The 26,461-nt window shown below is 43.1% G+C and overlaps 1 protein-coding gene across 1 annotated transcript; it reads right to left on the reverse strand.

Moving 5' to 3' along the window:
- Positions 1-618: 618 nt before the first annotated feature.
- LOC118358065 (transient receptor potential cation channel subfamily V member 4) lies at positions 619-26,333 on the reverse strand. The gene is made up of 17 exons (XM_035735484.2): positions 26,051-26,333; positions 22,206-22,293; positions 20,139-20,599; positions 17,983-18,167; positions 15,697-15,849; positions 14,282-14,422; positions 6,790-7,088; positions 6,427-6,606; positions 5,953-6,111; positions 5,648-5,740; positions 3,980-4,053; positions 3,359-3,524; positions 3,184-3,250; positions 2,766-3,076; positions 2,356-2,483; positions 2,126-2,256; positions 619-1,988 (listed from the first exon to the last, which is right to left on the reverse strand). The coding sequence occupies exons 2-17, from the start codon at positions 22,212-22,214 to the stop codon at positions 1,888-1,890; spliced, it is 2,658 nt and encodes an 885-aa protein (XP_035591377.1). The 5' UTR covers positions 22,215-22,293; positions 26,051-26,333; the 3' UTR covers positions 619-1,887.
- Between the last annotated feature and the right edge of the window lie 128 nt (positions 26,334-26,461).

Here is a 26,461-nt window from a genome sequence, read left to right on the forward strand (position 1 = left end):
CCTACAACGTATCTGAAACACATGACTGCAGGGGAAGACAAAGGAGCAGGTTTGCTGGATGAAGGGGGAAACCCTGGAGGTGCTTTTGGAGGTAGTGGGGCTTTGACTGATGTATGAGAGTGTGTTTAGATTTTTTTTAAAGTAATTGGTCAGGGTCGGATTCATTAGGGAAACACCGTAGCAAAACATTTCCAATGGAAAAAGAGGATTTCTTATTGGACAAGTTCAGGTCAGGTGGTCTTTTTTCTTCCTTTTGGTGCCTAATGGTGCTTTTGCGACGTGAGGGCACTGACTATATCATTGAGGAATTTAGACCTCTGCTTCCATCTGCTGGCCAACATAAGGATTGCAGTAAATTGCAGCTTCAGAACAGAAATAAATCATTGACCGTAGCCCAGAGTTCACCAATTTGCGGCCCCGCAGGCTAAATTGGTTACATTTTGTAAAAAAATCGCATTTTATTTTTTATTGTTGGACATAAAAGACTGTAAAAACACCAGGAAATCAGCTTCAAGTGATTTTAATTTTGGAAAACTGTTCCCAAGTATTCCCACGGACAATATATCTTATACAGATGTAAGCAAGGCTTGAAATGATTATTTTAGTCAAATAATATATCTGTTTGGGTAGTCTACAAATTATTTGTAATTATGTTCCGGCCAACCGCTCAATAAAATAATCATCCCGCGGCTGAATCTATTTGATGATCCCTGCTGTAGCCTATACAATATAATAGTATATAAAGTGATTTTTTTTTTCTTCAGAAAAGGCAAAAAGACCCGGAGTTAACGTTGTCGCAAAATTTATTAGGAATTGTATCAAATAAAATAAAAACATTTTGAAACACATAGGAAGCTAATGTCCATTATGATTTAAAAGGCCTTAACAAAACATGATGGAAAAACATCTTACATCTTCAAAACCATTCTCTGGGTGATGTTGGATCAGTAGCAAATGTTTTGGTTTTAATTAAAGGCCTATTTTCATGTTGGTATAACACCCAAAGCTTAAAAAATCCTCATAAATACTGTTCGGGAGAATATATCTTCCTCTCAACAAATCAATTCAGTGTTTGTTTGTTATGATCAAAGCAATCCTATCCAAGCATGAATAATAAAATTAGGACCCTGTGTGTCAGACTATCAACAGGACTAAACTGATGGAAATGAAAAACGGTGGGCCATATAAAGCTAGCTTTAGTTTTTTGTCATTTAGTATATAGCTACATACATACAGTACATATTGTGCTTGAACATCCCATCCCAAAATGGTTTGTTTGAACTTTAATCAGTTCCTCTCAGTTCTTTATCCAGATGCTAAAAACAACAAGGATACGCGTAAGAATATAATAAATATTTTGGCCTTCTTGAACTCCCTGAGCAAGTTTTCCTAAATACAGGAGGTACAATATGCGTTCATCAGCAGTCTCCCAATAGATCACATCGACATACGTCTCATCTATGATCGACTCTTGAAAACACACATTTGGATATGTTGAAAGTTGAAGCCGGGGCATTCTGTCAGGTAACAGCTTCCCGAGGGTCCTTCCTCCCGGGTTAAAACCACCAAGGTAGAGGATACTTATAATCAGGAGGTATGACCACCATTCACAACTAGTTGAAATAAAAAAAGCATTTGATAAACAAATGGATGGTTTCCTTTGACCAAACACTACATTCCTATATTTTCTAAATCCTTTCTATTGTCTGTTAATAATTTGTACAGATCTTTGGTTCTAATCTCATGCCGACAGAGTTTTGTGCAAAGTGGCAAACTTTGTGGCCCAACTCTTCTTTGTCAGTCTGAGTACCTCCGATCTGCAGGGTGTTCTTAAGGACCTGGGATCCTGGAGGCCCCCAGAGCTGGGCTCTAGCCCTCTGCACAGGGTCAGTGTCTGGGGGTCAGTGGCTCCATCTCCAGTACTAGGTCTCGTGTTCGTGGCCCTTTATTCTGCTCCACAACCCGTGGAACCACCGTGGACCAGCGATCTACATGGGTTGGGGAAAGAAAGTAAAATGTTGGCTGATGTGATTTGGCTTGCCCTTATACGCGGTGTATTTGCCTTGGTGAACTGTACGTATGCATCAGCGCATCTTGTTTAGAGAACGCAGTCAAAGAGTCTCACCTCTCCTCAGGCCACGGACGGTTTGATGCACTGTACCAGGGCATTGCTGGGTCTCTGTTATGTTCTTGCCTGGGTCTTCGTTGATTATGGCCAGGTTCTGATTCCAGTGGCACCAGTTGACCTCGTCCACCCTGAAATGACCACAGAAGATGTTTGCCTTTGACTTACCAATCAGACACGTTTCTCTGACGCAGAGAGGGGTGAGAGTTCAGTGAAATTAGCATGTGTACCTGAAGCACCAGCGGCGGTCAGGGGTACCGTCCCAGTTCTTCCCCACGGTCACCATCTCCCCGGACCGGAAGGACTTCCGCAGACACACAGGGAAGGAGCGCTCGATGTCCAGGATTGTCGTAGCCCACTGTTGTTGAAGCATAACGTCAACCAACATGCAGTAATGTTTTTCATAACATACTAATGTGACCGTGAACTAGAGGATGCACTGTGCATAAGGCCATCACCAGGGCATCCCAGGGACATATTTACTAGGCACCAAACGTAAGAAAAATGACTGAAAGAGGAGGGACTTCCAATAATAAATGTTTATTTTTTGTTTTCCGTGACATTTGCTGCGTTGTGCTTTAATGAGTAGTGTTTACTGCATTGGGACCCTAGCTGTCCATCAGCTGTTCTCCTCACTCACCTGCAGCTTCCAGATCTTCTTGCTCTCCTTGGACACCTGGCTCACTGTCTCTCCCATCAGAGCGATCAACATGTTGAGCAGCAGCACGAAGGTGAGGATGATGTAGGTGACCAGCAGGATGAGGAAGACAGCTGGGTACTGGGCGCTGCTGACCATGTCCAAATCACCCATTCCGATGGTCAGCTTGAACAGGTCCAGCAGGAAGTTGCTGAAGGTGTCCGTGTCCCGGCACTGGGGGTAGGTGGGGCAGCCGCCTTCCTCCGGACACACCTCGTCAGGCCCGGGGCATACCGCCAGGAGGGACACCAGAGCTGGGGGGTGACATGGGAAACAGGAGGAGATGATAAGGTAGCTTTCTCCTCTGTTTCAACTGGCCGACAGACTGCTGAGAAGAAGTGTGCAGTAGGGGACACTGTACCTGACGAGTATCCAATCATGAAGAGCACGTAGACCAGCAGAAACCGGAACAGGTCTTTGAAGAGAATCTGAGAGCCAAGGAAGAAGGATAAATTGTGATCAGGTGTCTAGTGTCCAATTAGTCCATTTGGATTTCAAATTCAATGTGATGGATGAGAGAGTGAATGAGTCGATACCTTCTGTATCATGATGCTGTAGGTGCCGGTGAGCTTCAGGCCTCTAGTGAAGTATAAAGTGTTCATCCAGCCCAGGACCAGCGCAAACACCATCACAGACACATAGGCCTCGATACCCGACAGGTAGAGGGCCGCAGTCACTATCACCAGCAAAGAGTAGATGAAGCTAGAGATACAGGAGACTTGTCCAGTAAGAAACCCGTTTTCATTTTCCGATTCAAAATGTTTGGCAACAGTGTACCCTCATGGCCCTTGTGTTCAGATTCCAGGAAACGGCAATAATCCTTATCCTTTCCTACGTGTTAGACACAGAGAACCTTCCCAGTACACAGGAATGCCATTTGGGATTTAACGGACACCATGTTGGCTCTCGCAGATGCAGCACTAATGATGCAAACAAAACACCCTTCGGAGCGGCGCTCAGCATCCTCCGCTCTTTGTTGGGATCGTGAGTTTAATGAAAGAAGATGTAAACTAGAAAACGTGCCAGGGAAAGGGGGGCTTTAATGTGGAATTAAACCGAAGACTCAATTAAGAGAGGATGATAAATTAGCCTTCGGGTACAAGTCAGAGGGTGTTACAAAGGAGCTGAAGGTTAAGGAGGGGGAGCTGGAGTCTTACTAGAGCAGTTGAAAGGAGCCATCGACAAATAGGGAGTTCACCCCGGGGCATTTCTTCAGGAAGAGGTCCTTAATCTACAAAGAGGGGACAGGGAGAGATAGATTTTGAGAGAGAGAGAGAGAGATTTTGAGAGAGAGAGAGAGAGATTTTGAGAGAGAGAGAGAGAGATAGAGATTTTGAGAGAGAGAGAGATTTTGAGATTTTGAGAGAGAGAGAGAGATTGAGATTTTTAGAGAGAGAGATTTTGAGATTTTGAGAGAGAGAGATTTTGAGATTTTGAGAGATTTTGAGATTTTGAGAGATAGAGAGATTTTGAGAGAGAGAGAGAGAGATTGAGATTTTGAGAGAGAGAGAGATTTTGAGATTTTGAGAGAGAGAGATTGAGATTTTGAGAGAGAGAGATTGAGAGAGAGAGAGATTTTGAGAGAGAGAGATTTTGAGAGAGAGAGATTTTGAGATTTTGAGAGAGAGATTTTGAGATTTTGAGAGAGAGAGATTTTGAGAGAGAGAGATTGAGATTTTGAGAGAGAGAGATTGAGATTTTGAGAGAGAGAGATTGAGATTTTGAGAGAGAGAGATTGAGATTTTGAGAGAGAGATTGAGATTTTGAGTGAGAGATTGAGATTTTGAGAGAGAGATTGAGAGAGAGAGATTTTGAGAGAGAGATTTTGAGATTTTGAGAGAGAGATTTTGAGATTTTGAGAGAGAGAGATATTTTGAGAGAGAGAGAGATTTTGAGATGTTGAGAGAGAGAGATTTTGAGAGAGAGAGAGATTGAGATTTTGAGAGAGAGAGAGATTGAGATTTTGAGAGAGAGAGAGAGAGAGAGATTGAGATTTTGAGAGAGAGAGAGAGAGAGAGAGATTGAGATTTTGAGAGAGAGAGAGAGATTGAGATTTTGAGAGAGAGAGAGAGAGAGAGAGAGAGTGAGAGATTTTGAGAGAGAGAGAGAGAGAGAGAGAGATTTTGAGATTTTGAGAGAGAGAGATTTTGAGATTTTGAGATTTTGAGAGAGAGATTTTGAGAGAGAGAGATTTTGAGAGAGAGAGATTGAGATTGAGAGAGAGATTGAGATTTTGAGAGATTGAGATTTTGAGATTTTGAGAGAGAGAGATTGAGACATTTTGAGAGAGAGAGAGATTTTGAGATTTTGAGAGAGAGAGAGAGAGAGAGAGAGATTTTGAGATTTTGAGAGAGAGAGAGAGAGAGAGAGAGAGAGAGAGAGAGAGAGAGAGAGAGATTTTGAGATTTTGAGAGAGAGAGAGAGAGAGATTTTGAGATTTTGAGAGAGAGAGAGAGAGATTTTGAGAGAGAGAGATTTTGAGAGAGAGAGATTGAGATTTCGAGAGAGAGAGATTTTGAGAGAGAGATTTTGAGAGAGAGAGATTTTGAGATTTTGAGAGAGAGAGAGATTTTGAGATTTTGAGAGAGAGAGAGAGATTTAGAGAGAGAGAGATTTTGAGAGAGAGAGAGAGAGAGAGAGAGAGAGAGAGATCAATTTACAGGGGAGGTCGAAGATCTCTTATAGTGAAAGTGTGTGTTTGTGTACACATCTTGAGGCCTCTTCAAAAACAAGTTGTTAATTGTAGAGTCAACATTCAAAGCTGTAACTCTGATTGGATGGTTCAACCGGAGAGAAGGTGTGGTGGCTGCAGGCTGCAGACTTACGTTGGTGAGAAAGAAGAAGACTCCGGAGCCCAAGGTGATAACCTCCCCTCCCAGACGCAGATAGTCTGTGGAGGTGGTGTAAGGGTACGGAGGCTGGGCAGGGACAAACAGAGTTAAAGCTTTGCTAATCATGGCACCCATACTGTTTGCACAATACACATAATAATAATAATAATAATAATAATAATAATAATAATAATAATAATAATAATAATGCCCTTTGGCAAACACTTTCATCCAAACCGACATTGAATAAGTGCATATATTTGTTGCATTTGTATTTGAGTTGTTGATCATGTACGTACCGTTCCCTGGGATGGGCGGTAGTAGGCCACCAGGGTGAAGATGATCATGGTCACCAGGTAGGAGACAACGCTGATGTAAAAGGTGACGGCAGCAAACTTCTGCCACTTGGCCCTCAGCAGCTCGTTGATGGGCTCCACAGCCAGCATCTCATGGCGATTCTGCGGACAGTGCAGGAGAACTCACAATAATGATAGGAAGGAGCGTATGGTGTTAAAGAGAAATCATACTCCATCTTTCCTACCATGCTGGCTCTCCCTTTATCTCAGGTAAACCAATCTATTACAGACAAAAAGGCAAAAATCCACACTTGGCCTCTGTCTGCCCCGTCCCACCTCACAATCTCAGCCACACAACAAAAGACACTGTAGACTTGCGTTCGCTCCCAGAGCTTTAGAGTCAAGGCTTTATCGAAGCAGGCTTTATCGAAGCAGGCTTTATCGAAGCAGGCTTTATCGAAGCAGGCTTTCACGCACCTCGATGCGGCTGTTGTAGACCAGGATCTCCAGCACGGACACCTCCTCTCCACAGGTGTCCAGCGAGGAGAGGTCGTACAGGGAGGAGTACACGGGGCCGTACGCCCAGTCCTTGAACTTCCGTGAGAGGTGACGCGCTTCCTCGTCCTTGATCTCCCTGCGAATGATGTGCTGGAAAACCTGGGAGAAATAATAACAACAAAAGCTGACCTTTAGTGTCCGTTTTACTGCGATTGTGTCTTCTGTCAATGATACGATACAGAATCCAACAAGGCACCACACGATAGCATTTCCATGGGTTATACAAACTATCCCGTTAAGAGTATGACTCCTCATACACGTGACATACGAGTTCGTTCTCACCCCAATTTTTCCCAGCTTCGCTGCCATCATAAGGGGCGACATGCCGTCGTTGTTGAGAATGTCCTCCAGGCTGCATTCTGGGTAGAGTTTGGCACACTTGGTCAGCAGCAGGTCGTACATCTTGGTGAGGAAACGGGTGTTGTCCCGGGTGTTGTCGGCGATGTGCACCAGGCCGTGTAGCACTGTGTTGCCGCGCGAGTCCTGCCGACGAAGGTCAGCCTTCTTATGGGCGTTCTCGGTCAAGTAGTGCACCATGTTCGGCTGGTTGGTGCACGCTGCCAGCGACAGAGGCAGCTCGCCTGGCCAAAGAGATACAGTCAGATACACACAGCAACAAGCACATCAATCAAGGGGATGCCCTTTTTTACAACGGAAGCAATAGAAAAAGACCCAAAAGTGCAAACCCTGCCCAACTGGCATTCAGGCAGTCTCTTTCCACTCTGGGAAGTGATGTAAATTCATATGGAACAGCACACCACTTTCAACATGTCTTTGAAGGCTCTTTGCCTGGCTACCCAGACTCCTTACTCAGGCCAGACGCTACACCGGGCCTATGGACATGGCAGACAAAAATATGTAGCGAACAACAGAGCAGGCGGAAGAATTTAGTGTGAGTCATCAGGCTAAGCCTACCTATAAGTGGATCAAAAATTGGATTTAGAAACCTTGCAACGAAAAGGGCACAATTAGTACTACTTGTCTGAGGGAGGGGCCTGTGCATTGAAACCAGTGTGCCAAAAGCGGCTACTGAAAACGAGCCGTTGCCACGGGTAACAGATTAACCTGTCACCTCGCATGGGAAATGCTCTTCTTCATGGATTTGCACGGGTGCTTGCGGAGTGTTGGAGTAAGCGCCAAATCACATTAGCCGTCGCCTCTCTGCCAGGTTTCCTGGTTCCCTTAGTGCAAAGCTCCATAGTGAATGACTTGCACTGTGCCACAGACACGCCAGGAGTTAGGAATGATTTGGGAATGATAGTCGCACTTAGTGCCACTGGATATAATCCCTCGTGTGATGGAACGTAAACGCATCAATACAATAACAATGGCAGTAGTGAGTTTCTCGGGGGAAATAATTGCCTACTCAAATCTCCTGTCTTTTGCATGTGTCTCCTTTATATCCCTTTCCCATTCATGAGCAGAGCTGTAGGTTTCTGCACTGGCCTGGTAAAAGCATTCACCATAGTTGCAAACACAGTGCCAGAAAAGACCATGTCAAAATGAAATATCAGTCAGCACAGTCTAGTTCGGGTCATCATTAAACTGTTTGGAAATACTTGTTGAACTTGTGACAATTGTTTTCTTTTCTTTTTTGGAGAAGCCTACTACTAATAAATGACATTTCTGATGATGTGACATCAGACTAGTTTTGGGTGGTTATATGAGTTTATCATAAGCCTGGCGAACTGTTCTGACTGTGTTTTCCCAGCCCAAACCTGCCATGTAAAAAGGGAAGGGTGAGCTCTAATGTCACCTAATTTTACCATCAGTGGTGTAAGGTACTTAGCGCCATGTAAAAAAATACTATAAAGTACTACTTAAGTCATTTTTGGGGGCATCTGTACTTTACTATTTGTTTTATACATTTGCATGTACTTTTACTTTTGATACTGAAGTATATTTTAGCAATTACATTTACTTTTGATATTTAAGTATATTTAGAACCAAATACTTTTAGACTTTTACTCAAGTAGTATTAGTAGTAGTACTAACTTTTACTTGAGTAACTTTCAATTAAAAAGGTATCTATACTTTTATTCAAGTATCACAATTGGGTCATTTTCCCACCGCTGCTTACCATGGCAACTGAGAGCATTTTCCAAAAGATGCTTAACACTACCTTAGTAGTGTAATAGTACTCCAAGTTATCCAACTGCGCAGCGATGCAGTCTCTGTAGCCCAAACCTCTGGGCATGTCAAATAAAAGGCACACTGAGGTAGCTAGAAAACCACTTTTCAAGTGCACTGCTTTTAGACACACTGACATGACCTCACAGTTTCGGGAAACCAGGCGCCTGTCATGGAAAACTACAGACGTGTCATTAAAAAGCCAAGAGGAATAGAATATGACTTTAACAGTATCAAAATACTGCCAAAGTTCAATAATACAATGCTAGGGCATGAATGTTACCATAAATCGAACATGTATGAAGTCTCATCATGTGCTTAACTCTTAAATGTAACTACATGTAATCTAAAATGTAAACTACGTGATCCCCGAAAGTAATTATTTATCATGAGAGGACCATAAACAATAACTAGCAACGCTGCATACTCCAAGAAAGGCTAAAACCTCACCTTTCTGGTAATAAAAAGGTAGAAATTGCTGAGGTGTAGTCACTTTTGGGGACACAAGCTCAAGTAAACAGTGCAAATATGATACAAATATGAAAACATGAAATATTTCATATGATGTATTTCCTATTCAACAAAACTGTTTGAATAAGGCTTGAAATGATGTTATGCTTTCTAAATATAGTATCATAAAATTATAAAATCACTAACTATAAGATTTCACCTTTTAACTGTAAAATACACTACCGGTCAAAAGTTTTAGAACACCTACTCATTCAAGGGTTTTCTTCATTTTTACTATTTTCTACATTGTAGAATAATAGTGATGACATTAAAAACTATGAAATAACATATATCGAATCATGTAGTAACCAAAAAAGTGTTAAACAAATCTAAATATATTTTATATATGAGATTCTGCAAATAGCCACCCTTTACAACCATTTTGACCATGACAGTTTACAATCAAAGGTAACAGCAAGTAATATAGTCTCCTCAACTTGTCAACAGCCACACCAATCATTACAGGATTCAGCTGAGGTCTACAATTATTTGTAACAAATACAATGCTCTTAGTTTTAGAGAGGTTCAGGACCAGTTTATTACAAGCCATCCATTCCAAAACTGACGACAACTCCTTGTTAAGGGTTTCAGTGACTTCATTAGCTGTGGTTGCTGACACGTATGTGGTTGAATCATCAGCATACATGGATGGACACACTGGATTGTTTAATGCCAGTGGCAGGTCATTGGTAAAAAAAAATAGAAAAAAGTAGAGGGCCTCGAGAGCTTCCCGGTGGTGTTTGACGTTAGACAAGACCCCATTAAAGAAACCCTCTGAGTTATCTTAGACAGATTGCTCTGAATCCACGATATGGCAGAGGTTGAAAAGCAATGAAATATTCACTACCGTTCAAAAGGTTGGGGTCATTTACAAATGTCCTTGTTTTTGAAAGAAAAGCACATTTTGTCCATTAAAATATCATCAAATTGATCAGAAATACAGTGTAGACATTGTTCATGTTGTAAATGAATACTGTAGCTGGAAACAGCTGATTTTTTAGGGAATATCTAGGCGTACCCATTATCAGCAACCATCACTCCTGTGTTCCAATGGCACGTTGTATTAGCTAATCCAAGTTTAGCATTTTAAAAGGCTAATTGATCATTAGAAAACCCTTTTGCGATTATGTTAGCACAGCTGAAAACTGTTGTACTGATTAAAGAAGCAATAAAAAAACTGGCCTTCTTTAGACTAGTTGAGTATCTGGAGCATCAGCATTTGTGGGTTCAATTACATGCTCAAAATGGCCAGAAACAAAGACTATATTATATAGCCACTATATTGTGATCACTGCATCCAATGGGTACGGATACAGCTTTAGTTCAGAGTTGTACAGTATTAGTAAAAATGTGATCAAAACCTGAATGATCTTGTTCCTGTAGTGTTAGTAAACACACTTGGTAGGTTGATTAATAACCGGAACCAGATTACAGGCATTGTTACAGTGAGAAACTTCCTCGAGCACAGAGCTTGATGAAAACCAGTCAATATTCAGGTCCCCAAGAAAGTAGACCTCTCTGTTAACATCATAAACCCTATCTAGAATTTCATACATATTATTTAGATACTGACTGTTAGCACTTGTTGGCCAATAGCAATACCCCAAAATAATAGGCTTTAGATGACTGTAAAATAGATATACGTTCCCCTCAAGTTCTTGGCTTTTTCCAGAACCGCTACCTTGTCCTTGAACCTCAGGATGTCACACCCTGATCTGTTTCACCTGTCTTGTGCTCGTCTCCACCCCTCTCCAGGTGTCTCCCATTTTTCCCATTATCCCCTGTGCTTTTATACCTGAGTTTCTGATTGTCTGTTGCCAGTTCGTCTTGTCCCACCAGCATGTTGCCGTGTTTCCTGTGCTCTAGTTTTTGTTTTCCCTACTCTTCCCCTGACCTTTCTGCCTGTCCTGACCCTGATCCTGCCTGCCGTCCTGTATCTGCTTGACTCTGATTTGGAATACGACTCTTTGCCTGTGTCGTGATGTTGGTACCATTAATGCGATGATGATTATCTTATCAAATGAATGAACTATGTTTAATTATTACGATGATTACATTCATCTTGTAACAATTAACTCACACGCAATCTTGAGGCACCACGGAAAAAGTTTGTTTAATGAGTTACCGTTTTCCAGAAGTAACTCAAGAATATCAGAGTATATCGTTATCAAAATTAGCCATCCATTCATTATTATTACCTCATATCAGTCTCATTCTGAACATCGCATAATCCGTTAAATCAGCGATACACAAATTGGCCGAATTATTTACTTACTAACTAAATAATCACACAGAATTACATAAAACACACACACAGGATCGATTATACGTTGATTACTAACAATGCAATGAAAGGTCCCTGGTAGACTAACCCGATATAAAGGCTTGGAAAGAGCGAAGGAGAAGGAGAGTCAAAGGAATTCAACTATCGTACATACAGTTGAATAATACGCTCATCATAAATATGGGTATTTAGCACCGAAACAACCGCTCATTCGGATTTAGAAACGCAATGTACATATTTATGCTTGTATGTCTTTGTCGTCTCTCTCTGTTGAAATCACCCAATCAGTATGTGTCGAATAGTTTGAAAGAAAGTCTCTGGTTGTCCACCAGAGGTCACCATGCCCTTAGTAGTAGCTTTCTTTGCTGGAAGTGTTCGTTAGACTGGATACAACACGTTCTGATAAGGAAATGTTATTTTCTCATCTTTGGTTGAGTTTCCTAGACTACATTACATGCAGAGCTGCATGTCTAGTCTTCGTTGAGTTACCCTTTTCTGGTCTGGTAGAGTCTAACCATTGTACCATCGAACCATAGCTCTACACTTTCTGGTCTAGTAGTTTTAAACCATTTGTGACGTCTGGCTTACCGTCCGTACAACTGAAATATGTCTGCTGCATTTAAGCCAACCCCTCTGAATCAGGGAGGTGTGGCGGGCTGCCATAATCGACATCCATGTCTTCATTGCCCAGGGAACAGTGCCTTGCTCAGGCAGTTCGACAGATTTTTACCTTGTCAGCTCGGGGATTTGTTCCAGCAACCTTTCGGTTACTGGCCCTAAGCTCTATTTAAATTGCAACCATTTCCATGTGTCGCCACCACTCCACGTTTTCTGGTCTAATGTACATTTCGTTAGGAGTCGTTTTATAAGCACTCTGGAATAAGGGGCGTTCCATCCTTTTGGCATAATGTCTGTGCTCACGTGGGCGTGGTTACTAACTGGGTAAAACTTTACATGAAAAACAATTGTCTAATTTAGGATAAAATCACATTTAATCTTCTCACAAATAGTTTCATATTTAATCATATGAGTTTTACAACATTTAGACTACAACAACAAAGCTCTTGAAGTTACAATGTTTCTGTTACAACATCTTTAATGATACCACAAAATCACAAATGATACGACATCATCATTGTTTTTCATCCCCACCGACCATTTCCCACATTCTTTATGTTAGGAATATTGTTTCATTATCCCCTTTTGGATGTTGAAGTTCTTTGGGCAAGAATCTCTTTATACCACTCAGACATTCCATTCGTGGATACTGAGAGGCAGAGAGTTAGAAACCATTTACGACTGGTTGTTAAGTCATAAACCCCCCTTCCTCTCTGGTGGGAGAGAAAGAGAGAGGGGCGGGCTCTCTCTGATCCTCACCCAGGAGTGAAAGTCATGACACCATCCTTGACTTACCGATTGCCTACCATCCTGTACCTGCCGGACTCGGATTTGGACTACCACCCTTTGCCTGCCCCTTGTACTATAATAAACTCTGAGACTTGTACTATCCACCTTGACAACTATCAGCCTGGGCCTGTTACCTGGGCCGATGTTGGGTTCTCCAGTCCTGTGGGCGCATTCTAACTCAATCTTCATGTGGTCCGTCTTCAGTTTCTCCGAGATAATTTTCCTCACTATGTCCTCAAACTCTGTCCAGATCTCATGTGGAGATTCTACAATTCCATCTACAACAATGTTGTTCCATTTTGATTGTCCCTAGAGATAATCTGATTTCTCCGGCATTGTTATCATGGATTCACATATAGAACGGATGTCCTCTCTCAATGATTTATAGATTTTTGCCCTCTTGCCGTTTTCCTGTTTAAACTCATCTAGCTGACCCTGTGAGAACTGCAAACTATTCTTCAGGTCCTGGACTTCTCTGCTCCATTATTCTATTAGTTGACTGCACCAGTATTCGAACACAATACTTGAAGCTATTTTCTTGTTGTTGTAACAACTGCTTGTAGAACTCTTTTTGTTTGTTTAAAAGATCCTTCACCTGTGATCGAGAGACACCACTGTCCTCAACGGTACTCCCACCAGATTTGGTCTTTGTCATGGTAGCAACATAGGCTATGCTGTTACTCCCTGCAATTCCAGGCAGGGCAGGTCACAGGGAAGATGGAAACAGCGACAAAATAGGGATCTAGACAACCACAAGACCAGGATAATCCGCGGTCCTAGCCACAAGGGAAAACCACGTTGTGGGCTGCGTTCAAGTTCTCAAGGAAACCCCTCTAGCTTGATCGGCAGCTAACAGTGGCAGCTAGGTTAACTGCTACGCCAAGCAGCTCATCATCAGACCCTTGGTCGTCAGGATCCCTGGACAGATAGCAGCGGTCCCAGCAACTGACGCTAACCGCGTCGCGGGATCCAAAATCAAAAAGGTACAGTAGCTAGCTAATAACCAGTAGCAGCTAATAACGCTTTTCCAATCAAACTCTTTTTCAGCCACTTTGTCAGTGGCTTTGACGTGGGTTTCAGCCAGGAGTTGGCCAGTTGGAAGAGAGAATGAAATGGTAGGCGAGACATCCCAGCTTCAAATTGTTTTTGATTTCACATCCCAAGTCACACTGGCACAAAAAACATACTACTGTGTTCGTGGGAGGATTTATATGCACAAATGTTAGTCGGAAGCGGTACCAGCACCTCGCAGGTCCCCTAAACAGGGGACTTTAAATCTAAGAGGTTTTAAACTATACTCCTACACTTAATGTACTGCCACTTTAAGCCCCTGCTGACTGAAGACTTAACAATATTGAAAATATTGAATCTCGAATCTAAATCTTGTGGTTTCTGTAGACAGAAGAATGGATCAGATCTGATCCTAACGTTATGGTGTCTCACCAAAGTAGAAGTAGCCCCCCTCGTCCCTGGGTTGGAAGAAGCGTCCGCGGGCCTGGGCGTGAACATCTGCCCCTTTCTCCACCAGCAGCTCCACGTATTGCTTACAGCGCCTCTCAATGGCGATGTGGAGCGCCGTCTGGCCTGTCAAACCACACAACAGTCAGTCAACACATTGGGTAAAGGGACAAGTGGTTAAATTGGGATTCTTAGATCATTCATATATTCTCTATTCCAGCCTTGCCTGAGAGGGACTGAACTCTACAGTCAATTTATTACATTGTTTGGAGTCTCACTGCCACCTTCAGCAGTGCGGAAAGGTGCATTGACTAGAGGTCTCGGACAAAGACGAAAAAATGACTGGGTCGAAGGTCAACCGCTTTCCTCTCCTATCCACATTTCAACAATGGTATTGTTGAAACTAAGGTGATACCACATTCACTAAGTCCCTGTATCTCATCAATAAATGTGTTTTTTTTTTATGCTCAACAAAGGTGGCTTGGTTCTGCTGCAGTGTCAAATCTGTGAACAGTCATGGCACACAGGCATACAGACATAAACACATTCCTTCTGGCTTGTATGTTCATTAAAGGTGACCTGTACCAACAGTAAGTAGACCATATGGCTGCCATGGGCTCCTCAGCAATCACCATCTGTCTACTACTTCATTACTGTGTGGAGGTGGACTATGGTTGTGTCTGAAATGGCATCCTATTCCCTATATAGTGCACTACCTTTGATCAGAGCCCTATGGAAAAAAAGTGCACTACATAGGGAGTAATTTCAGACACACGGAATGTGAGATATCCTGGCAAAAGTGTGAAATCCCATTCTAACAGCAAATCTTGAAGTGGCTGACATAGTGTGTGATGAGTGAAGTGTTTTTTAGACAAGGAGTTTATTGTGCTTAGACCTAAGACAGTGAATGGAAGAAATAGGTGTGCTGCACTGTGGTTTCCAAGCTGTAAAGGCAAATATTGTAGGTGTAACAGCCACATCATCCAGCCTTCCTCTGGAAATAGAAGCCCCATAGAGCAGCCCTGTGTTGGCCCGGAGACTAGGATGTGTGGTCTCTTTGTGCAGAAGGGGCTGTGGAGGACTCGTTGTAGGTAAGTGCGCCTCTATTAAGCCTGCCTTCGTGGAAGTAGTACTGGGCTACGTGTGCATAGTTGGCACTACATTGCAGGTAGGTACTTTTATCTGTGATAATATCAAATTATTGACACAGTCCAAGTTTGAAATAATCTACTTCAATCCTAGTCAAACGACTGGTTAATACAGGGTCGTGTTCATTCGGGCACACAATTAATCATTATAAAGGTTCACAACAGAAACCAAAAGTGAGCATTTCAGTCAATGAAGTACCTATTGAACAAGACCCTGGTGTTTTTAGGGGCTAAAATGTGAAGAGAGTTTACCTCTGTAGTAGACGTCTCTGAAGGGCGTGTTGATGAACTCATGGAGGTTGACTGTCTGCTCTGCAATGTCCATCAGCATAGGAATGGTGTCATTCTGACCACTGTACAGGTTCAGAAGGGCTTTGGGCAGGCATGTCTTCCCCGTAGAAGGTTCTGGGAGAAAATAAAACCAAATTGATGGGGGGAGGGGTACTCCGAAACGACATGTACATGCATTGTTCTGGACATAAAAAAAGGACTTTTAAAATATCCTTAGGCAGCAAGGTACATTGTTCATGTGACAAACGGTCTTGCAGCCACGGCGACACCAAGTGCCAAGTTCATAAGCAATCACCTAATAAACGATGTAATGAAATGCATTTCTGAAATATACCCTGCACCTCTCTGATTCAGAGGGGTGGGGTTAAATGCGGAAGACACATTTCAGTTGAATGCATTCAGTTGTACAACTGACTAGGTATACCCCTTTCTCTTTCCCCAGACAGAGCAGGACCCTCCAAATTTGAAGCAAATGCTTTTTCACTGTGCTGCAGTACAGGTGAACTTTATGATACACAGAACTGTGCTTAGAGTGGAATTTCCAACAAATAACCTGAAACACAGTTGCCAGTTGAGAGAAGAGAAAGAGGTTAGGGACACAGAAAACATTTTTATGTTGGTTGAAAAAGTAAAAACTGGTGATAACTCGTTAGTGATCAAATAAGAAAGGAAAGGGAAGCAAGCAAGACATTTCACGAAACATGAAAATGCCTCAAAACCAGGAGAAACAACAGCCAAACTAAATGTGGTGGTCAAGTAAGTTGTCTGCTTCTATTGTTTACTTTTAGTCTGAGTTTTTCATGTAGTCTGTCAAGCCACTTGAGTCATTTTCTTCCCAGAAGGAGACAGTTTGCTGTGATTTCTCTCTGCTCTCTGTTATAAAGCACACACACATACACACACAAACACAGACTGGCAACAGGATGCTGTCCTTGGACCCACCCTTGACAGGACAAAATCTCTGACATCACAGTAGCTTCCTTCTCATTACTCTATGGCAGGGGTGTCAGTCATTCAATGGAGGGCCTAGTGTTTGCAGGTTTTGTGGTTTTCAATTAAGGCCTAGACAACCAGTTAAGAGGAGTTCTTTACTAATTAGTGACCTTAATTCATCAATCAAGTACAAGAAAGGAGTGAAAACCCAGACACTCGTCGCTCCGTGGAACGAGTGCACTATGGAGCCAAGAACAACGGGGAAGAGAGGACGGTGGAAAAATTAGAATTCAGAGACAGATAACCAAGTCACAGGACATGCCAAAGAGTTGAAGCCCTAAGAAAAAGGTCTGTTGAGACATCGATACCTATTATCAATACATAAAGTCATGACAAAACTCCAGGATGACACATTAACCGAAGGTGTTAGTAACAGGGCTAAGTGGACTAAAAAGTAAGGCTTCTCCTTTAGTAAGGCAACTGTAACAGATGTTTTGTTGTTTCATGACACCCAATTGGTAGTTACAGTCTTGTCCCATCGCTGTAACTTCTGTACGGACTCGGGAGGTGGCGAAGGTCGAGAGCCATGCGTCCTCCGAAAAACACAACCCTGCCAAGCCGCACTGCTTCTTAACACAGTGCTCGCTTAACCCTGAAGCCAGCCGCACCAATGTGTTGGAGGAAACACTGTACAACTGGCGACCGAAGTCAGCGTGCATGCACCCAACCCACCACAAGGACTCGCTAGAGCGCGATGGAACAAGGACATTCCGACAGGCCAAACCCTCCCCTAACAACGCTGGGCCAATTGTGGGCCGCTTCATAGGTCTCCCAGTCGCGGCTGGCTGCGACACAGCCTGGGATGGAACCTGAGTCTGAAGTGACGCCTCTAGCACTGCGATGCAGTGCCTTAGACCTCTGTGCCACTCGGGAGGCCAGATGTGGCATGTTTGAGATAAAGTTCTGATGCTATCTTAGTCGTACCCCTTAAGCCCCACCCCTTGGGGCGGCAGGTCGCCTAGTGGTTAGAGCGTTGGGCCAGTAACCGAAAGATTGCTAGATCGAATCCCCGAGCTGACAAGGTAAAAATCTGTTGTTCTGCCCCTGAACAAGGCAGTTAACCCACTGTAGGCCGTCATTATAAATAAAAGTTTGTTCTTTACTGAATTGCCTAGTTAAATAAAATCTAATTCAACAAACACACACTTTCTCTCTTTTCCTCCGACCTTTCTACGTTTGGCTGTGAAAGCTGAGACAAGAGATATTTGGCACCACAGGGCTCCACCCACCACACCACCAATGGGGTCGTCTCACCTTTGAACTCCTCGTCGGTGAGCCTCTTTTCGTGACCCTGTAGGTACTCCAGCAGGCCGGAGAGGGCCTCTGGGTCGGCCCGTGACACGCCATCGAAGAGCAGCACGCGGTTAAACACCTTCAACACCTTGGGTGGGTCCAAGCCCGGAGGGTCCAGACTTTCATTGCAGGACGTCTCAGTCTTACTATGTAGGGACCATTGACATACATATACTCACATACACTGAGTGTACATTAGGAACACCTGTCTTTCCAAGACATAGACTAACCAGGTGAATACAGGTGAAAGCTATGATGCCACTTGTTAAATCCACTTCAATCCGTATAGATAAAGGGGAGGAGACAGGTTAAAGAAGGATTTTTAAGCCTTGAGACAATTGAGACGTGGATTGTGTATGTGTGCCATTCAGAAGGTGAATAGGCTAGCGAAAATATTTAAGTGCCTTTGAACGGGGTATGGTAGTAGGTGCCAGGCGCACCGGTTTGAGTGTGTCAAGAACTGCAACTGGGTTTTTCACGCTCAACAGTTTCACTGAGTGTACAAAACAGTAGGCACATCTTCCTAATATTGAGTTGCTCTGCATTTTGTCCTCAGAATTCGTTGGGGCATGGACTCTTGAGTACAAGGTGTTGAAAGCATTCCACAGGGATGCTAGCCCATGTTGACAGTTGTGTCAAGTTGGCTGGATGTCCTTTGGGCGGTGGACCATTCTTGATAGAGTCTATGCCTCGACGAATTGAGGCTGTTCTGAGGGCCTCAGTATTAGGGAGGTGTTCCTAATGTTTTGTACACTCAGTGTATAACACATACTCTAAGTGTTTATAGACACCATTGGTAGGGACACAGAAATCCCTCAGTGTTACATTACTGATCCGAAATGAAAGATGGCGGCTGTTTACTGGACTATTTTTTAAATGGTAATCTCTGGCGTCTATAGGCCTACAGGTGGGGGGACTAAACAGTGGGGGTCAAGAATGACAGTTGGGCCACCACTTTATTTAAAGCCCACAGTAAAATAATGCTTTATCACTTGTTATAAGCACATATGAGCCTTTTAAATATCTTATTATGAGGCTTATATGCTTTGTCTCTCTAGCAAATGTTCAATACACTCAAAATGGCTGGTATTTAGTCAGGATCATAATGCGATGATAAAAGTATATTATATGGGGGTCATATATGCTTATGACAAGTCTAACAATGCATTATAACTCCATCACAATTCATCATACCTGTGGACTATATAAAGCGTTACCAGTGGTTGTAGCCTAGGAAAAAAGTTGAAAGTTAAACCATATAAAGTGAACCGCTGTCCAAATTCTACTACTGAACTACTCAATAAATAGACCTCACTGTGAAACAGGTAGCCAGGAACAAGCTCCAGCCTAAATATTACCTCAACGGCTGCGAGGAGGGAAACAACAACACACTCTCTGTTAGATGCCTGAATGTCCCTCTGACTAGCCCTTCTGTTTACGAAGTTCCACATGAGAGGGACACACCTCTGTGACTAAACAGTGGCAGCTGAAGGAGTTTCTATATTTTTGCAATGAGCCATTTTTTCCAAGCCAAGCCTTTGATTAATAACGAAAACTGCAATGTTTTGTAAAATAGAATATTAATACAACTCTCAGCTCAGAAACCAAGCCAATTTGATCAACATTTTTAGGGGAAATCTCTTATATGGTAGAAATATATAGCCACAATCATAGAGGCAGTTTTTGTGTATCTATAAACCAGACCATCTCTTACGGGAATTTGTCCTTTATATTATATGGTGAGGTGTTAAACATGGCGAACAACCTTCGGTTCCAAGTACAAACCCTGTGGTGTGGTCTGTGTAACAGAGACAGTTAGGTGAATCACAATTGTGTGATAAACAACCTTGCCTGACACCGGAAGACTTGCGTTCACTCTCCAAGCCGATGCCTAGGCTTTAAGCTCAGGGGGTTAACACAGTCTTGTGGCATGCAGGAGAAACCGAGTTCGAACCCAGTCGGTCACATTTACACCCCAGAAGTGATCGACTATGCTGCTTCTAACTCCACACGTTGTTCAACAATCTATGCCTCTGCATGCCTCTGCTCCTAGACTCCTGAAAGCCACCATAACGAATGAGTCACGTGTCTACTTCAAAACAGTGGGCCCTCCTCACCCTCGCGGGAGCTTCTTCCTGCGTGGCTTCTTGTTGTTGGTGTGCCTGTAGGTACCATAGTCAAAGAGAGAGTCCATGGGGGCTTTCTTGGGGCCGAGCGCCACGGGTGACTCGTAGATGGTCGACTCCAGCAGGTCCATGGGGTTAGAGATGCCCTTCTTAAAGGCACCGTGGAACTTCATGCGGAGGTTTTGTCGGCCGTCCCCTGGCTGCATCTGGCCTGGCCGGTCGACGTCCGGAGCCGGGTCCTGAGGTGACTGGGAGCCCTCCTCACTCTCAAACAGGTCGGCCAGTGCCGACAGATCAGGACAGGTACCATCGGCATCAGGCTGTCCCTCGCCACTTCCTCCTCCCTCCCCTGAGCCCGAGGACAGGGCAGCCCTGTTCGCAGCCGAGGGAGGCGTGTCCGTCTCTGTCATGGCGATGCGGCACCTTCTCAGTAGAGTGGCAGGGGAGCGGTTCTAAAAAAACACCATAGCAAAATACACAGGTTATAACTCCATCTGGGTCATAGGTCAAAGGCACGGGAGAGAAACTTAGCAGTCCAATCATAAACCTTGTATTTGGTCTCACTCAACTGTGAATGACCTGGGTCGTGTTCATTTGGGCACACAAGCAGAACATATTTTTGCCACAGAAAACGAATAAAAAGGTTCCTGTTTCAGTCTGTTTTCTGTGCTTAATAAACAGGACCCTGAACAAGTATCACTGATTGCACGACAAACAGTTACTTGAATCGAATGAGCCTTTGGGTGATTGGACTGTGTATTTCAAGAAACAGAAAATGTATGTCTAAAAGTGATTCTCCTGTATGTAGCCTTGATCCTGAAGTAGCCAGGGCTGAAATGGTACCCTATTTCCTTTCTAGTGCACTATGGGGGTAATACCCTATGGGCCCTGGTCAAATGTAGTGCACTGCAACCCAGATGTGTGTGGGCAGAGCTCTGGCATCCTGCTCATCTTGTGGGCCACGTTGATGGCACAGAATGTCCACCAGTCAGCCATTTGCAGCCGCTGGCAGCCTGGGAACGTCATCTGTAAATATTGAGCAATGCATTGCCTGACCATTACTGGCCCAAGATCAGTGCATGGTAGTGGTGCCCAGATTTTTCCATTTGGGGTTGGAGAACAGAGTGGGATGCCTCTGAATTTCCAACCAGTTTACTGACCAGACGGAGAGCACAACAGAGGATGACTTCAAATCCACTTTTCCCATGACTGAATATTTTCTCCAAAGTATTTTCCCTTCTTTCCAACAGACACTGGGAGACGAATTCACCTTTCAGCAGGACAATAACCTAAAAGGCCAAATCTACACTGGATTTTCTTACCGAGACCACAATATTTCTGAGTGGCCTAGTTTTGAATTAAATCATCTTGAAAATGTATGGCAAGACATGAAAATGTTTTTTAAATGTTTTAGCAATGATCAACAACCAACTTGACAGAGCTTGAAGAATTTAAATAAGCATAATGGGCAAATATTGTATAATCTAGGTGTGCAAATATCTCAAGAGACGTACCCAAAAAGACTCCCAGCTGTAATCGCTGCCAAAGGTGATTATACCATGTATTGTCTCATCTGGGGGTTGAATACTTATCTGATCAACATATATTAGTGTTGGTCGTTGCCGATCTACACAAGATGTTAAACAACAAAATGTGGAAAAAATAAAGCGGTGTGAATACTTCCTGAAGTCACTGTACACACGTAACCCATTACTACATTATAGTAACGCTGTGTCTCCCTTTCTTTTGCCGATGCTAAACTGACTAAAACAGAGAGGGAACTACCTGGTTCAAGTAAGAAGAAAAAAACAATGTTGTGCTGCAAAACATTTATCTCATGGCCACGGCCCAGAAGCCTTTTCAAGTGGGGAAACATGCAACCACCACCTGACAAATTCTGAATGGCTACACTGCTAAATGGTGCATTTCCTACTTGGAGATGACAGAAACAGAAAGCTGGTAAAGACCTATGACCCCTGCGAATGGAAAAGGCAAATCCCACGTGTGTTCTCCTGGGGTCCTGGGTTCTATTCAGATGGTCCCTTAATCCCTCCGTACCTCATTCATCCCTTATGTCACGCTGAGGTGCTGAGTTCTTCTTCAGGGGAAACTGGAAGTGACGCTGGAGCATGGGGGGGGAGGGGTCCTGTTTAAGCGAAAAACAAAAAGTGTGGTATTTATTAACAGCATTAATACAGACTGGTTGACTGGCAGGAGAGCTTGATAAACTGATGAAAGAGAAGGGTGTAAGTAGAGGTTAGTCCACAGTCACTCCATGGGAAGCTCCATTTGTCACTATGGGCAAAATGTGTGTTCTGGTTGATCTTTTGGTTACTAAACATACACTACATGACCAAAGGTATGTGGACACCTGCTCGTCGAACATCTCATTCCAAAATCATGGGCATTAATTTGGAGTTGGTCCGCCCTTTGCTGCTATTACAGCCTCCATTCTTCTGGGAAGGCTTTCCATTCGGTGATGCTGCGGGGACATGCTTTCATTTAGCCACAAGAGAATTAGTGAGGTTGGGCACTGATGTTGGAGCGATTAGGCCTGGCTTGCAGTCGGCGTTCCAATTCATCCCAAAGGTGTTCGATGGGGTTGAGGTCAGGGCTTTGTGCAGGCCAGTCAAGTTCTTCCACACCGATCTCGACAAACCATTTCTGTATGGACCTCGCTTTGTGCACGAGGGCATTGTGATGTTGAAACAGGAAAGGGCCTTCCCTAAACTGTTGTCACAATGTTGGAAGCACAGAATCGCCTAAAATGCTGTTGTATGCTGTAGCGTTAAGATTTCCCTTCACAGGAACTAAGGGTCCTAGCCCGAACCATGAAAAACAGCTCCAGACCATTAATCCTCCTCCACCAAACTTTACAGTTAGCACTATGCATTCGGGCAGGTAAAGTTATCCTGGCATCCCCCAAATGCAGATTTATCCGTCAGACTGTCAGATGGTGAAGCGTGATTTATCACTCCAGAGAATGCATTTCCACTGCTCCAGAGTCCAATGGAAACCCATTTCTTGAAACTCCAGAAGACCAGTTCTTGTGCTGACGTTGCTTCCAGAGGCAGTTTGGAACTCGGTAGTGAGTGTTGCAACCGAGGACAAACTATTTTTATGCTACATGCTTCAGCACTCGGTGATCCCGTTCTGTGAGCTTGTGTGGCCTACCACTTTGCGGCTGAGCCGTTGTTGCTCCTAGACGTTTCCACTTCACAATAACAGCACTCACCGTTGACCGGGGAAGCTCTAGCAGGACAAACATTTTACGAACTGACTTAGGTGGTATCCTATGACCGTGCCATGTTGAAAGTCACTGAGCTCTGGGTATGGGCATTCTACTGCCAATGTTTGTCTGTGGAGATTGCATGGCGGTGTGCTTGATCTTATACACCTGTCAGCAAAGGGTGTGGCTGAAATAGCCGAATCCACTCATTTGAAGGGGTGTCCACATACTTTTGTATATATAGTGTTGCTTTGTACAAAACAATCTGTATCCTGTTGGGGAATCATTGGAAACCCAAGTTAAGGTCTCCTGTCAGAATCAACCATACAGTTGCGGGCTGTGTCTGGCCTTTACTATGATAAATCCAGCAACATCTTTTTGTTTCAGAGATACATATGCATGCACTTGCACACACAGACAAGCACGCACACGCACACACACACACACACACACACACACACACACACACACACACACACACACACACACACACACACACACACACACACACACACACACACACACACACACACACACACACACACAGAGAGAGACAGCAATGCTGTGTCATCATTCTGGATTCCCCAGGATGTAGTCACCTTGTCTCGGCATTCCTTTAACAGTGAGTTATACAGTGCATCCTTGGTATCAACTACAAACATCATAAACTGTAGCATGTCCATGGCTGTAGAATGTTCTCACTCTCTCTGACAGCACATGGGGTTGACATGTAAACTTCCTCCAAGAGCAGCAACACAAATAGAGAGACTGCAATACAGTCAGGGAAAAGAGAGTGCCTCTAGTACACTCCAACAAATAGGATTATCAGACTTTACTGTGGAGGGTGAAAAGATGAAAGGATGAAGAGCGGCTTTCTTTGATAAACTCTCCAAATAGAGGGGTGACAAATGAATAAGTGTTTGAGACTACTCTGTTGAGTTCAAACAAAGAATGAGTCCAGAACCAGGAGCTAATACTATTGTGTGTTCACACCAGTGGAAGCTGGCTTCAATTTAATGGTTCAATGCAGCCGTTTTTATCTCAATATCAAAGCATTTCTGGGTAACAATGAAGTACCCTTAAGGTGATCGTTTTGAATTAAAATGGTAAAAAAAAAAAAAAAATGGCTTCTTAGCAGCTTCTTCAAGCAAGAATTATGCTAGGACCGTCTGGGAGTGGTCTGAGTGGGGATGGGAAAACTAAAAGTGTGCTGTTATTGGCAAAGAAGTTTAACTCTCTTCTTATTGGTCTATTAACTAATTTACCGCATGGTGACGTCACCATGGAAGGCTAAGACTCCATCCAACGAAAACAGGCTGAACCTTCAGGCAGTCTTTTCAAACAGCTCTTACACTAAAAGGGGATCATTATAAATTGCACATATTCATATTATTATTCCAACCTCATAGTATGGAAATGTATATAAAATACAGGCAAATCAAGTTTTTGACTGCACTGGGCCTTTAAATCAGAGGACAGGCTCATTAATGCAATGGAACTGTGTCAAATACAAAATGTGTACCGTTCCATTAATTCAATTCCAGCCACTACTATGAGCTGTCCTCCCTTCATCAGTCTCCACACATTCACACACTCCTCCAACATATTGGCAGTAGTAATGATTTATGATGACATGTCAGCTGGGTCAGACTGAGGATAACTATCCCCTTAGAGACACAGTGTGACTTCCTTAATCCTCCTCATGGATTTAATGGATATGATCCAGACCACTGGGGAATGTCTGGGTGCAAATATGGTCGTGGGAAAATGGGGGTTAGCAAAAACAAGTTCCACTATTGTTTCAACCACAGCCCCCAACTCTACAATAGGTTTCACACTCATGTGGATGCATGCCTGACAGCAGAGAATATGTTCATAACCCCAATGTCTTAAAGCTACAATATGTCACTTTTGGGGCAATCTGAGCAAATTCACATGGAAATGTGAGTTGCAGATCTTTCATTCCCGTTGAAAGCAAGCCTAAGAAGCGGTAGATCTGTTCTATGTGTGCAATTTCTATGCTTCCCATTCTGAAGTTTCGTTTTTGTGTCTCTTACTTTCGGTTTTGAACAGCAGCTTGAAACAGCTGAATATACAAATATGTTTGGTTATGGAAATATATTTCACAGCGGGTTAGATGGTACAATGATTCTCTACACAATGACTGAAATTAGGCAAACTATTAGAATTTTAGCAACTAGGAAATGGCGGAGCGATTTCAGCATTTAATTGTATATTTTGGCCTTTTTGCCCAAATCTGAATAGAAAAATTAAAATAAAAAGCAATTAAATATGCACTATGCCGAAATTGCTCTGCCATTTCCTGGTTGTAAAAATCCTAATAATTCGCCTAATTTCAGTTTATGTGACAAAAAAAAAACAGTCATTGTGAAGAGAATCATTGTAGGCCTACCATCTAAACCACTATGACCTATTTTTTCCATAACCAGAAATATTGTATATTCAGCTGTTTGAAGATGGTGTACAAAACCGATTTTAAAAGACACAAAAACTTCAGAACGGAAATAGCACACATAGAATGGGCACAATATGGTATATACCTTCATAAAGTGTTCTTCAAATGCAGTTCTAAAAATATGAAATACATAGATCAACACAAAATACTCTGTTGAAAATAGGAACCCTTAATGGGGTAAAACGAGTTCGTGCTTACCTTGTCCTGTAATCAATAAACCTTTTGTGCAGCGCAGTTTTTCTTTCTTAACGATAGGAAAAGTTCTGAAAAGTTTGTGGACAAAACATTTGGATCGACTTCCTCCCGATTTTAGTACCTTAAGTTACTTCTTTCTTCAACTATTTTGAAGAAATTGGTGATCTGATTTCGGGTGTAGCCTAGTCCAGTCATTATTCTGCTCTCCAGGCAGTGTTCCCAGTTAAAATTACACACTGCTACAGCGGCATACCTCAGTCCTTTGCTTTCCATGTTCACGCATCCAACTCACCGCCCACCTAAACAAGGGGCGCTTTATTAAAAGTGTTTGTGTGGGGACTAACGGTACAGTGACTACTCTTAACGTCAGTCCCACAGGAGGGCTTTTTTTTGTTTGTAAAACTAACAAAATCT

The sequence above is a fragment of the Oncorhynchus keta genome, chromosome 25 (assembly GCF_023373465.1).
Source record: "Oncorhynchus keta strain PuntledgeMale-10-30-2019 chromosome 25, Oket_V2, whole genome shotgun sequence".
NCBI lineage: Eukaryota > Metazoa > Chordata > Actinopteri > Salmoniformes > Salmonidae > Oncorhynchus > Oncorhynchus keta.